The sequence below is a fragment of the Netta rufina genome, assembly GCF_964035555.1.
Source record: "Netta rufina genome assembly, chromosome: W".
NCBI lineage: Eukaryota > Metazoa > Chordata > Aves > Anseriformes > Anatidae > Netta > Netta rufina.
In genome coordinates, this window is record NC_140139.1 from 3,980,529 (window position 1) to 3,994,285 (window position 13,757).

Below are 13,757 nucleotides of genomic sequence, written 5' to 3' on the forward strand. Positions count from 1 at the left end.
TGTTCATTTGTTTCTTTGCTTTTTAGGGCTCCAAGAGACTTGCACAATCCATAAATATTTTTAATATCACTTTAAGGTGAAATTAACCTTACTAATGCTAAATTACATGCATGTCTATGGCCTATTCTGTATTTATTCATAATTTCCCCTAGCCTACACAGTTTCTCCATTAAACGTCTCCCAGAAAAACCTAATGCTGACCAAAAGAAAGCATTGTAACATGCTGGGCAAGTCCCTCATGTCATCAAGCAAGCAGCACATGGACCAACAGATATTTTGCAATGTGAAAACAAAGAGGGAAATAAGGATGTTGGGTTTTGGTGGGGTTTTTTGTTTGTTTGTTTTTTTCAATAATCAACATTACATCTTTGAGAATTCAAATAGGGTAGCACTACATTAGTCTAGAAGAGCACAAGCATCGTGGGGCTTGAGATCAGCACGAGATTTTAGGGATCAGTGTAGGCAAGGGGAGAGCTTATCCTACATACATTTTTGAAAGACAGGAACAAGGAGGATGGTGTATTTATAAGCCAGAGGAAGAAAAAGCACAGGAACTAGCCTATACTTTATTATGACAGAACTGAAATGCCTTATTACCTCAAAAATAAAAACCCCAGTATTAAATGCGGTTTTACCAAAATCCAGCTAGGTGACCCAAGCAAACTGGAGATGAGGAAAACACACAAGCTCCTCGAGTCTCTGCTCAGAACTGGAACGTCAGCCTCAACCTCTCCATCTGGTCTCACCAGCAGATTCTGCATGTTGCTACTGTCTTTCATCTTCATTACACTGAAAGATATTTTTTTTCCTCCTGCAAACCCTCAAACCCTTTGCTGATTTATTCTCAGTTTCATTTGGAGTTATCCCAGTGCTTAAGTGTTTCCAAAACAGCCTGCAAGCTGCTTCAGATTCCCTCAGCTCCAAGAAATACTGCTACGAACACAAAGTACAAAGTTGAGAGCTGGAGTATTTGAACAGTAACCCCAAAATACACCCATCAAGTTTTGGGTTACTTTTTCCTCCTACCTTCAGTTGTTCCTGGAGTCAATTTTTCATCTTTCCCACTGGGACTGGGCCTTTCCAAGATTTGGTTTGTACATAAAAACACCATCCTTGGCTATATGTTAGATTTGATGTCAAGTCCAAAACTCAAGCCAGAAGACTATCAGATGTCTGATTTTAGGAAGTCCCTGGGCATAACAAGGCAATCCTCCTGAGCATCCAGTAATTAGGACGGATTACTACCCTGCTCTGCACTGAAGTTTGGACAGACTTTTGGCCATTTCTGACTAGAACATCAGTGCAGTTTAGTGTGACACGAAGTGTACTCATTCAGGATGGACATCCAGCAGCAGCAGCTTTATAGAAAAGGACCTTCCAAGCCCAAGGCATCAAGCAAAGCCATCGTTTGTTCACAGTGAGGAAGTGACATTCCTGTTTTGAACAGGACCCAAAGGAAGCCTGCAGAAACTCAGAGACCTGTGACAAGATGACAGAGCTGTACTAACAGGAACATTTGTGAAAAAATGTTTAGCCTCTCAAACTACTCCAAGCAGCAGTCCTAGCAGGCTGACACGTGGTTAGAATATTCTAAAGTTTAACAGGAACCTGACTGGCCTCCACTAAAAGCTTAAATCAAATTTTAATCCAAAACAGGCCTTCAACTTTCAAATACGGCTCATTGAAATTGGGTAGTTTTGAACTGATTGCACTAAGATTAGAAGCAACATCGCACCCATGAAACGAAACACTCCTTCTCACTGTCTTTGCACCAGCGCTGTTGAAGTCTGTCTTGAGCTGCTGCTCTGTAACACGACAGCTCAGCTCAGCCAGGCTGATAAGCTAAAGATCACTTGATATACGAAAGCCCAGCAAGAAACACAGCCTAGCCTATTTGCGGCACACGCAGGGCAATTTGTGCTATGCCCAAACAGTGGCACAGGAGAACAGCTTGGCCCTGCCAGCCCCCATGCTCACGCAGTGCCAGGATGCACCAGGCATCCTCAGCACAGCACTTCCCCGTGCTGCCTTTACCCCGAGCCTCTCCAGGCAGCCTGTTCTCAGCATCAGAGACAACACTTTCAAGCTAGGGAGTGCTGCTTTCTGAAGAGGATTTGTATACAAACGTTCCCCTTCTGGAGCTGCTACATACTCATACCATGATCCAATTACGGATGCAACAGCCCACAGGTGTTACCCTTTGAACGTGACCCACACACGCACTGAACTAAGTGCTGCTCCAAGCTGGCCTGCAGACATTTAGCCCAGAGGTATCTGTTCAGTCTTCTCTGAAGAGCAACCAGGCTGCACAGGACTCCTGAAGCTGGACTCTAGCCCAGCTCTGGTTCTTCTGCAGTCAGAGTGCCCTGAAACCAAGCTCCTTCATTCGCAGAAGATTGTTTCTTGTTTCCCCGTTACATCTTGTTGCATCACACAAAACAGTGGGATAAGCCAAAAACGAAGATGTACTTGAACAGCATACAGATAACCACTAGTTGTGTAAGTATCACAGTAGGGTAACACAAAGACCAAACCAGCTTTCATCCAAGAATCCCCTAAAATTGCCAGCACTTGCAGTACAGTGCTTCATCTGGGGCTACAGGCTGCAATTGCAGGTAGGAGAAAGGCTCCATCCCTGCCTGCAAGAACAGCTTTTCCTACAAATTTTAGTAATTAACTCTTGCTGAACCACAAACCTGACATTTAACACAAACAGCTTACCACTTTAGTTATGGCTAGAGATATGGAAGTATGGACAGTACTAAAATTTAAGGAACTAGAAAGCCTTCTCACATGCCTAGGAAAACTTCTTTTAAAAACCTTACCTCATAAATGTTGGGGTGCCACATTTTGGTCAGGAATCTGAAGGTAGGTGGTGAATATGGATAGTCAATAGGAAACTTAATGTGAGCCTGCAAAAAGAAAAAAATATTTTAGTTAGGAAACAGAACAACAGGAGATCAACAAGCTACCATGACAATGAAAAAGTGGAAAACAATTTCAAGTAAGCCCATTGAGCAGTTCGTTTTACATACCAGCGTCCATGTAGAACCACAGTACAACCCTAGTTTCTTATAAGCAGTCTTTGTAACTAAGCAAGAAAAAAAAAAAAACACCTAAATATCTGAGCCTTACCAGCCCAGGTCAGTCCTGAGAACAAGCCAAAAGGCGTTTGCCATGTCCTGATTCATGCAGCACTATCCAGCAACTGTTGTTCAACAGGGCAAAATAGATGTGAAAATACAAGAAAATGTTTTCTTGCTGGGTTCAGAAGCAGGCTAAAATCATTTGCTATGATGAGAAGACCTGTTCTACATGTGCCAGTACAAAAATTTTAATTTCATCTTTCCAGAGAGAAGATTTGTTAAACACTTGCTTAACTGACTTCTATCTCCTCAATGTATATAAATATCTGAGGGGTGGGGGACAGAAGGATGTAGCCAACCTCTTCTCAGTGGTTTGTGGGGAGAGGACAAGGGGCAATGGCTGCAAGTTAGAGCACAGGAAGTTCTGCACTGACATGCGAAAGAACTTCTTCACGGTGAGGGTGACAGAGCACTGGAACAGGCTGCCCAGGGAGGTTGTGGAGTCTCCTTCTCTGGAGATATTCAAGGCCTGTCTGGATGCCTACCTGGGCAGCCTGCTCTGAGGAACCTGCTTTGGCAGGGGGGTGGGACCCTTTCGAGGTCCCTTCCAGCCCCTACAGTTCTGTGATTCTGTGAACTGACACCCAGGGTTTTTTGCCTTTCTTGTGAGAATAAAACTGGTCTACCTGGGTTCTTAATATCATACTTCTTGCCACAACAAACATGTCTGAATGCTGTTTGTGTCTGTTTAATAAATCCGTGCAACTCAATGAACCAAACGCGGATGGGACAGGACAGTGAGCGTTGCCTTTCCATATGCACAAGGTCAGCAGACGGCAGTGGAGCAAGACTGAGCTGAGTCAGTTGTGCAGAGGCTGCAGAGATCCCAGCACTGGATATGACTGCTGTGCTGCCCTGCCACTCACAGCAGCTGGAAAAGCCAGTGAAGTAGGGAAAAAGGGCTGAACCTGGACAGGTTAAATGCCAGGAATGCTCCTCTCAGAAAATGGGGCTTATGCACCATGCTCTGGGCTGCGGAGCCTAAATCCTCCCCTCAGTGTTGCTCAGCCTGCCAGGACTCCCACCGCCAGCCCCAGGTGGGATCTCTAGAGAAGCACCCACCCCAGGAGGTGGTCACTGACCTTGTTCACAGGACAAGGCATGGGAAGGTTTTGTCCCAGGTCCCAGAAATATAAGCAGGCAGGCAAACAAATTAAATCACGAGTGATTAAGCAGCTGGCTACAGTTTTACTTACAGACTGGCATACATCTTTGCATCATAACCCAGCTTTTATTGGGCCAAAGTTCCAGGGAGCAAAGAACAGAAGGTTTTCTGTTCAACTTTATAAAACAAGCTGAGCAGCTCACATGGCTTTACGTGCTGCACATCTGCTGGTGCTACTGGCGGCACGTGGGTATGTTACGGCAGCATCAAGTCCTTCCACCACAGGAATTTGCCCCAGCATGCTCATAAGCAAACAACTCAGGATTTGCTTAAACAATCCTAGCCCTTGGTTTAAGGTCAGTTACATGAATGGCACTGTTCCAAGAGAGCAGGCAAAGGCCTGTTATCACTACACCACTGCAGAAATAAGCTGCTGCAGTGAGACAATACCTGGCACCAAAATATGCTGCCCAGGACTGGGAGCAGAGCAGAGATTTACCAAGGGCAGGGCAGATTTACTTCACCTTAAGAACTGTATCTCATAGCTGCAGACTTCTTGGGACCACCAGGGTTTTCCCAAGCCCATTCCTGTGCTTACATGCAGTTTCAGGAGATCTAAGGCTTGAAACAGCCCAAGGACTGAGATTAAAAATACAAGAAACAACAAAACTCAGAATGGGGCTAGATACAAGATTTCTTGGCAGGAGCTACATGCGTGTCTTCTACACTGGTATAGTTACTAGACAGCTAAAAAACCTTGCCAGCAGCTTATCAACATCATCTTCACACCCCATATACACGGCTGGGGGCTGAGGAAGCAGGTCCAATCCCTCACAACACAGTCTCTCTACTCCCACATCCTGGGATGAAGCCCTCAGGGCTGGGTGAAGACCACTGGGAAAGCTGAGCCATCCAGCATCCATGGGCTCTGTGCACGACAGCCATGCAGAAGTTATAGGCCCTGGAAGATGGTTTCCAACTTCTAAATCCTGTTCTGTAGCCACTGCTCTGCAATAGAAAAGGGCAATCTGCCAGCCTGCAACAGCAAACATTAGAGAATTAATGAAATTGGTGTTTTGCCATGGGAAGGATGCCTTCTGAGCTCCGGCACCAGAAAATGCAACTGGAGAGAAGTTAGAGAAGTCTTTTCTGCTCATGCAGAAGCAGCCGAGAGCCAAGCTTGCCTGTAACCACTCACATGTTCGGAGGACTCACAGGAGCACGCTATCTGTCAGTGAGCCTCTTCTAGCTAGCGTTATAAATGAAGTCTCAACTCAATCTGAATTTAGTAATATTTATAAAAGAAATATTTATAAAAGGTATAAAAGTTAGGTGTGTGTGTCGATCTGCTTGAGGGTAGGAAAGCTCTGCAGGAGGATCTGGATAGGCTGCACCGATGGGCTGAGGTCAACTGCATGAAGTTCAACAAGGCCAAGTGCCGGGTCCTGCACCTGGGGCGCAATAACCCCAAGCAGAGCTACAGGCTGGGAGAGGAATGGTTGGAGAGCTGCCAGGCAGAGAAGGACCTGGGAGTGATGGTTGATAGTCAGCTGAATATGAGCCAGCAGTGTGCTCAGGTGGCCAAGAAGGCCAACGGCATCCTGGCTTGCATTAGAAACAGTGTGACCAGCAGGGCTAGGGAGGTGATCGTCCCCCTGTACTCGGCTCTGGTGAGGCCGCACCTCGAGTACTGTGTTCAGTTTTGGGCCCCTCGCTACAAGAAGGACATCGAGGTGCTTGAGCGAGTCCAGAGAAGGGCGACGAAGCTGGTGAGGGGCCTGGAGAACAAGTCCTACGAGGAGCGGCTGAGGGAGCTGGGCTTGTTCAGCCTGGAGAAGAGGAGGCTCAGGGGCGACCTTATCGCTCTCTATAGGTACCTCAAGGGAGGCTGTAGTGAGGTGGGGGTTGGTCTGTTCTCCCACGTGCCTGGTGACAGGACGAGGGGGAATGGGCTAAAGTTGAGCCAGGGGAGTTTTAGGTTAGATGTTAGGAAGAACTTCTTCACTGAAAGGGTTGTGAGGCATTGGAACAGGCTGCCCAGGGAAGTGGTGGAGTTACCATCCCTGGAAGTCTTCAAAAGATGTTTAGATGTAGAGCTTAGGGATATGGTTTAGTGGAGGACTTGTTAGTGTTAGGTCAGAGGTTGGACTAGGTGATCTTGAGGTCTCTTCCAACCTAGAAATTCTGTGTGTGATTCTGTGTGTGAAAAGCTATAAAAGCTATAAAAGGCATAAAAGGCAAGTAAACAGCGCTGGGTGTGCAGGGAGTCTACGCTCCACCAACACGCACACACAAACATCAAACATTCTAAATATACAGAACATTGCTTTTACATGCTAAACCCGAGTATGCCTATACATACGTAGAATCAGGAAAGGTAACAAACAATTCTTTAGGTTCCATGACTTAACTGTCTCCATTTTTCATTCCTTTTCTTGACTACAAACAAGTCTCCATTTTCCATTCCCTTTGAACAATATGTCTTGCTTTAAGTTGTCAAGCAACTCGGCCTTTGGGCCTTATGTATCCCGTTCTTCCCAGATCAAAGAAAAGCATATCCATCTCCTTTTCAAGGCCAATAGGCCTGGGTCAAAAGGCACGTCCAAGTCAACAGGGGGCGTAACAGCAAAAGCCTTCGATGGCGTAGCAGAAGGATCAGTAAAGAAGCCCAAAGCTCCCTCACTGTCTGGCAAACCATGCGTTTGTGATTGTGGTCCCACATGGCTCTTTAAGGCCTCAGAGATTGCTCGCCAGGTGCTGAGCAATCCCACTGCAACCTTGTCGTTTTTAGTTGCAGAGTCCCTCACCTTGACCTCAGTTTGGTCCCATATTTCAGGCTCATAATCTGTCCAATTGTTAATAAGGAGAATAAGCTGTAAGGTTACCAGGACAGTCTTTGTTCCTAAGGACGTATGATTCCCCATAATGCACAACTGCTTACCAGCGAGAGGCAGTTGTGTGCACGGGTCCGCTTCTCTCAGCTCAAGCTTCTCTCCAGCTCCAGTGCGCCTATTTCCAGCGACTTTCTGTACGAGCTTCTTTGAGCAGTTTGCTGAGTCTGTCCAAACCTATCTTCATGAGGCGATCAATGTGCCTGTTCCCATCCTGGTCTCTGTTCTGGTAGCCTGTTCCTTTTCATTCCTTCTTTCTGCTTCTTTACTGATTGTTGTATTGAGAGTTTATAGCCATGGAGTAGGCCGGATGAGAAGCATTTTTGTGAAAATATGCAAGGAGCAGTCTATCCTTGAGAGAGAGATAAACAGGTGGATCTGAGGCCTGGGAAGATAAGGCAGTAGCTTATGCGCTGTAACCGCAAGTAGGAGAAACAGTATTTTTTGCAACACTTTTAGGCTTAGCCAATAGGATAGTGACCAGTAGGCATAATTATAGCTGTGTGTATAAATATACGGATATCTGCACAATAAAGTTGAAGCTTGTATTACCACTCATATTGAGTTGATCACTTGCTTCCCCACGCCAAAATTGGAGGGTCTTGTGAGAAACACTCCGTAGCCAATAACTTAGGCTCAGGCGAGGATCACAGTGAAGTAGTAATTTATTCGCGATTGCAATGGTGGGCACCCCACAAGCAGCAGAGAGCGCATCTACTAGTTCCAAAACACAGTTTATATACCTTTTGATGGCAGGACCCTCCCCTGTTTCCCCACTGAGTGGGTAATCCAGATTCACAATCTATCTGATGCTTCACAAACAATGCATGGCCTTCAGTCGCCAGCCTGTTAAATTTCAAATTTCTTTTGACATTTTTACTGCTTGAAGTGGTAATGTTTCTTCACTTATCTGACTTGACTTGACACTGTGATTTTCACCTAATTGTCCTAAGGAGTCTGATTGTCTGCATTTTACAAGGTCGCCTGCTAAACTTTCTTATCTGTGTAAGCATATCTCAGTACCACATTCCCTCCTTCTAAACAATGTAACTCTGAATTGTGTTTCTCACAATTTGGGGGCTCGTCCAGGATCCAGTCACCTACTGGGGAGCCCCACCGCCGCAGCAGCAGGAAGGCATGCCCTGCTGATTTCAGCGGTCCTGTGCATCGACGGTGGCGGTTCTGCGGAAAGCTGACAGAGGGCCCGAGACTGGTTAAAGAGGCAGGATCCGTGAAGTAGTGGGGAAAGGAAGAAGGTAGGCACTCCGGGTTTTTAAGAATCAATCCGGTAACTCTGTGCACAGACCAAGGTAAGAAATATTAAGTATTGCCTTGGGGGTCGGGTGATCTGGTGTATGGTAAGCCCTTGCACGGGGAAGTGCTGGCACTACACCAGGGGAATCTGGTGTACGGTAATCCTTGCACGGGGAAGTGCTTGGAAGTACACCAGGGAATCTGGTAAACTCAGGTGTGCGGTAACGCTGGCACGGGGAAGTGCTTGGCGGTACACCCCCATCTTTCAGTACGTTGGTGTGTGGTACACTGCAGAAGGGAAAATTCTGTAGCACATACTGGCGAGGGTTAGGAAAGACGGGAAGTACGAGTTCCAGGGAATCTGGTAAACTCATAGGTGTGCGGTAACGCTGGCACGGGGAAGTGCTTGGCGGTACACCCCCATTTTTCAGTACGTTGGTGTGTGGTACACTGCAGAAGTGAAATTTCTGTAGCACATACTGGCGAGGATTAGGAAAAATGGGAAAATATGAGTTCCAGGGGACAGGGAGATATCCCTGGGGGAGTGCCTACTAATAGTTCTTCCTGAAAAATGATAAGAAATTGGAAACATAATCCCAAAATTAGAGGGATTGTAAAAGAAAAGTAATTTAAAAAAAAAAAAAAAAAAAAGGTTAAACATTGTGTATCAGTCTGGACAAAAGAATCAATTAAGGAAACAGCAGTATTTTGGCCAAAATACGGGTCTGATGAAAATTCAGGCTTTAAATTTATGTGTAAACAATAAGATTCCTTTTTCAGAGAAGGAGCCAAGTTATGCTCCCTATAATCTTAATATTGAACTGGTGGCAGCAGCAGTCACTCCAGGAAGGGAGACAGGGACTGGAATTAACACTGTCCCTAAAGAAGGATCGTACTCTAGGCTCTGGCAAGAATTAGAACAAGGTAGAAGATATGTTGAGAATTTTGCCTTCCCTGATACTAACAGTACTAACACTAACTGTGTATCCTCTTAGGTGAACTACCCCCTCCTCCTTACCAGCAGAGAGGTTAGGACTTTTTAAGAAGGAGAGGAAGTCTTTATTCAAGGACCCCAACAGCCTAGCTGAACAATTAGACCAGTTCCTACGACCTGATTTATACTCTTGGGGGAGGGAATTATGTCTATAAGTATGTTGTTTACAGGGAAAAAAAAATGGGAATGATCAGGAGGAGAGCTGCTATACAAGAATGGGAAAGAGCTCATCCTCCAGGACCAGGGGTAATACCGGCAGGGCAGAAATACCCACTTGCCAATCCTGACTGGAATAATAATAGTGTGCAACACAGAAATTATATGAGAGACTTAGTGTCAGAATGAGAAAGTACTTGGGGATGAGACCTGAGGACCCAGTATCCCAAGGGCTCTTGAAAGTTCATTGTGTGATTAAAGCCTGGCAAAATACGCAGAAAATGCTTCAGAAGGTGGGGGGAATGTAGTGAACAGTCACTGGGGGACCCTCCTGCGGGAGGCCCTGGAGGGGTGTGTCTGGAGGGGAGATAAGAAGGAAAAAAAAAAAAAAAAAAAAAAAAAGATCGAAACTAATGGTATTGACAGTGCAGCGGGTAGTGAGGCAGAGGGTTGGAGAAAGATGAAGAAAATCTTCAGGGGGAGTCAGGGCCAGGATGGAAAGGAGAGGAAGAGAGATGAAGGAATGGCAGGCAAAGAAGGCTGCCTGTGTTGTGGCCCGAGTCCTAGCAGAGACAGGCTTTGATAAGATGTTTTAAGTGTGGCCAGGCTGGCCACTTCGAATGGGAATATCTGGAGTGGAAGAAGGAGGAAAGAAGGAAAATGGGATGAAATATGCTATATTGATATGTTGTTTCAGTATCTTGGAGGGAAAAGGTATGGAATTAAGTTGGACCCTGACTGAGCCTTTGGTGCTGGTATTAGAAAAGTACAGGCTGGAAAAAGATAAAGGAAGTGTTAAAAGAGTTGCTGAAGGTGTTAAAGGTGTGGCATGTAATATTTAACAGAGCTGTTTGAAGTTGAATGAGCAGGGAAAGAGGATGTAGGCATTATCTAAGTAACAGTCTAGAAGTTATGGTATATTTGCATATTTGCTGTGGTGTTTGGTCAGTTTCCCAAGCATCGGGGAGGGGGGGAACAGCCCGCTCCACCAGGGGCCTCTCCAGCGGCCGCAGGGGGGCTTCGGCTCCAGCGCCTGGAGCGCCTCCTCCCCCTCCTTCTGCACTGACTTTGGTGTCTGCGGGGGGGGGGGGTTTCTCGCTCTCCCAACTGCTGTTGAGCAGCAGGTTTTTGTTCGTTTGTTTGTTTTCGTGGATGTGCTCTCACAGAGGCACGGACTGTGTTGCTCATGGCTTGGCTCTGGGCAGCAGTGGGCCCCTTTGGGGCCAGATGAAATTGTTCCTTGTCTACCACGGGGAGGCTTCTGGGTTTTTCTCACAGGGGCTGCCACTGCAGTTTCCCACTCTCACACCCCTCACCCCCCCCCCCCCCCCCGAACCTTGCCATCAAACCCAATACACTGGGGCAGCTAAGTCATTACTGACTTGTAAAGCTTCAGGGATTAAATTAACTAATGAAACCCATGAAACCCTAAAAAGTGATGGGGGTAGAAGGTACTGGGATAACAGTGCCACTTTGGGGGGGATACCAAGCTGAGACTAGGGGATAAAATGATCACTGGGCAATTATTGTATGTATCCAAGGCAGAAACTAACTTGTTGGGAAGGGATTTGATGATTAAATTGGGCATTCAAATAGTAAATTGTTAGACTGGAATAACAGTGTTATTAATGGAGTGCTCTCAGGCCCTGAGAGCAAACATATATTCACCTCTGACTGGAAAGACCCTGAAATGGGGGTGGAAGCAACAATATAGGTGGACAATTTTACCTCAGGGGTTTACAGGGACACCTATCTATTTGGGTAAGGTCTAAAAAAAAAAAAAAAAAAGAGATTTTGGAGCAATTACAACCTCCCAAGGAGGTATTAATGTTAACAAATATGTGGATCGTTTTCTATTGTCAGTACAGGAGAAAAGAGTTGTGAAGGAAGCTACTAACAAGCTATTCAACTTTCTGGGAAAGCAGGGCTTGGGAGTATTAAAAATAAATAAATAAATAATTACAATATGGAGAAAGAGAAGTCAGGTATTTAAGGCATCTAATGTCTGAGGGAAAATGAAGAATAAATCCAGAGAGAGTTCAGGGAATTATTGAAAATTAAGAAAGAACTAAAAAGTTTTAAAACAATGATTTTTTTTAAGGAATCAGGAGCCATGAAGTCTGAAGGAAAACAGATACTCCCTGATGGGAGAGAAATGCTGAATAAAGTGATAATGAGGCAAATATTAACTGTTTTACATCAAAAGAGTCATTGGGAGGTGCAAGCAATGTGTGATATTGTGCTAAGAAAGTATGTCTGTGTAGGAATATACACTTTAGGGAAGCACATATGTAGAGGATGTACCATATGTCAAAAGGTAAATAAAAAGGTGTTCTGTAACCCATCTAGAGGGGGACGGGAGCCAGGGGTTTGACCTTTCCAAAGTATACAGGTAAGCTTTACTGAGTTACTTGTTTGTCCTAATTGACCACGTGACTAGATGTGTGTAAGCTTTACTGCAAGGGTTAAAGCAGGCCTTAGAGATTGAGTGGGATTTTCACAGCCCCTGGCACCCCTCCTCTTCTGGGAAGGTGGAGCGAATGAATCAGACATTAAAGAAGAAATTAACTAAACTAGTGTTAGAAACCCAATTTCCTTGGGTAACATGCTTACTCCTACAGTCAAATATACTATCCAGAGTCTCAACCGTAGCTACTGCTATGCTTGTGCCTCGGGATGACCGATTGCCCAGATAGTGCCCTTCCCATGGGGGTGGACCAAAGACTCCCAAGGGATGCGATGTATGATTGCATTGTACCAAGAAAAGACTGCCTGGGGAAATGAGGCCTGTAAGTCTCTCTTTGCTGTTTCTTGCATGATAACAATATCACAGTTCCCCCTGCATTCTCTACAGCTATAGGTAAGCATACAGCTTGCCTCTCACGGCAGGGTGTGAGTGCTACCTGGCATCTGGGAGAATTTGCCTTGTGCTACCAAGGACTTGATGGGAAACTGCTCAAGACTAGAGATCCCCAGGGCAGATCTCTGGTGGTACGGTGGAGGGAAGATCTTATGGTCCACCCTACCATCTAATTGGGAAGGCACTTGTGCACTTGTTCAATCAGCTATACCCTTCACCCTGGCATTTGAAAGAGAAACATCACAAATACCCAGAAGAAGTAAAGGAGGCTTAGGAATATCATTTGATGATAGAGTATACATAGATTCTATTGGGGTACCTAGAGGAGTTCGGGATGAACATAAAGCCAGAAATTAAATTGCTGCAGGGTTTGAGTTACTGTTCTGGTGGGTAACAATCAATAAAAATGTGGATTGGATTAATTATTTCTATTATAATCAGCAGAGATTCATCAATTATACCAAGGATGCGATGAGAGGAATCGCTGAACAACTAGATGCCATCAGCAAAATGGCTTGGGAAAACAGGATAGCATTAGATATGATGCTCGTGGAGAAGCGTGGTGTATGCGTGATGCTGGGCAACCATTGTACTTTTATCCGTAACAATACTGCCCCGGATGGCACAGTAACAAGAGCATTGCAAGGGCTTACCACCCTTGCCAATGAATTGGCAGAAAATTCGGGAGCAGACACTTCCATCACAGGATGGTTGAAATCTTGGTTTGGTAAATGGAAAGGGATGGTAATGTCCATATTTACATCCTTGATTGTAGTAGCAGGAGTTTTGACAGCTATTGGCTGTTGCATTATCCCCTGTGTAACGGGACTTGTCCAGCGGTTAATTGAAACCGCATTATTGAAACAAATGACCATAGATCCACCACCCTACTCAGATAAACTGATGATATTAGAGGAAATGGAGAGCAAAGAAAGTGAAGAAGAGGAAGATATTTACCAAATTACACTTAAAATAAATAAATAAATAAATAAATAAAAATAAAAAGAGTTTTTGCAAAAATCAACAGTTTATAAAAAAAAAAGAAAAGGGGGGAATTGTGGGAATAGAAATGTTGTTTTTGCAGAGTTACATTGTTTAGAAGGAGGGAATGTGGTACTGAGATATGCTTACAGTGATAAGAAAGTTTAGCAGGCGACCTTGTAAAATGCAGACAATCAGACTCCTTAGGACAATTAGGTGAAAATCACAGTGTCAAGTCAAGTCAGATAAGTGAAGAAACATTACCACTTCAAGCAGTAAAAATGTCAAAAGAAATTTGAAATTTAACAGGCCGGCGACTGAAGGCCATGCATTGTTTGTGAAGCATCAGATAGATTGTGAACCTGGATTA

At 45.0% G+C, this 13,757-nt stretch overlaps 1 protein-coding gene across 2 annotated transcripts in view; it reads right to left on the minus strand.

Annotated features, from left to right (window-relative positions):
• LOC311220797 (ubiquitin-conjugating enzyme E2 R2-like) overlaps positions 1–13,757 on the minus strand; it is a 79,978-nt gene that overhangs the window by 12,076 nt on the left and 54,145 nt on the right. For both annotated transcript variants that reach the window (XM_084304382.1, XM_084304383.1), the window contains one exon: positions 2,826–2,912. In XM_084304382.1, coding sequence (XP_084160508.1) covers positions 2,826–2,912 — 87 coding nt within the window. The remainder of the gene's footprint in view (positions 1–2,825; positions 2,913–13,757) is intronic.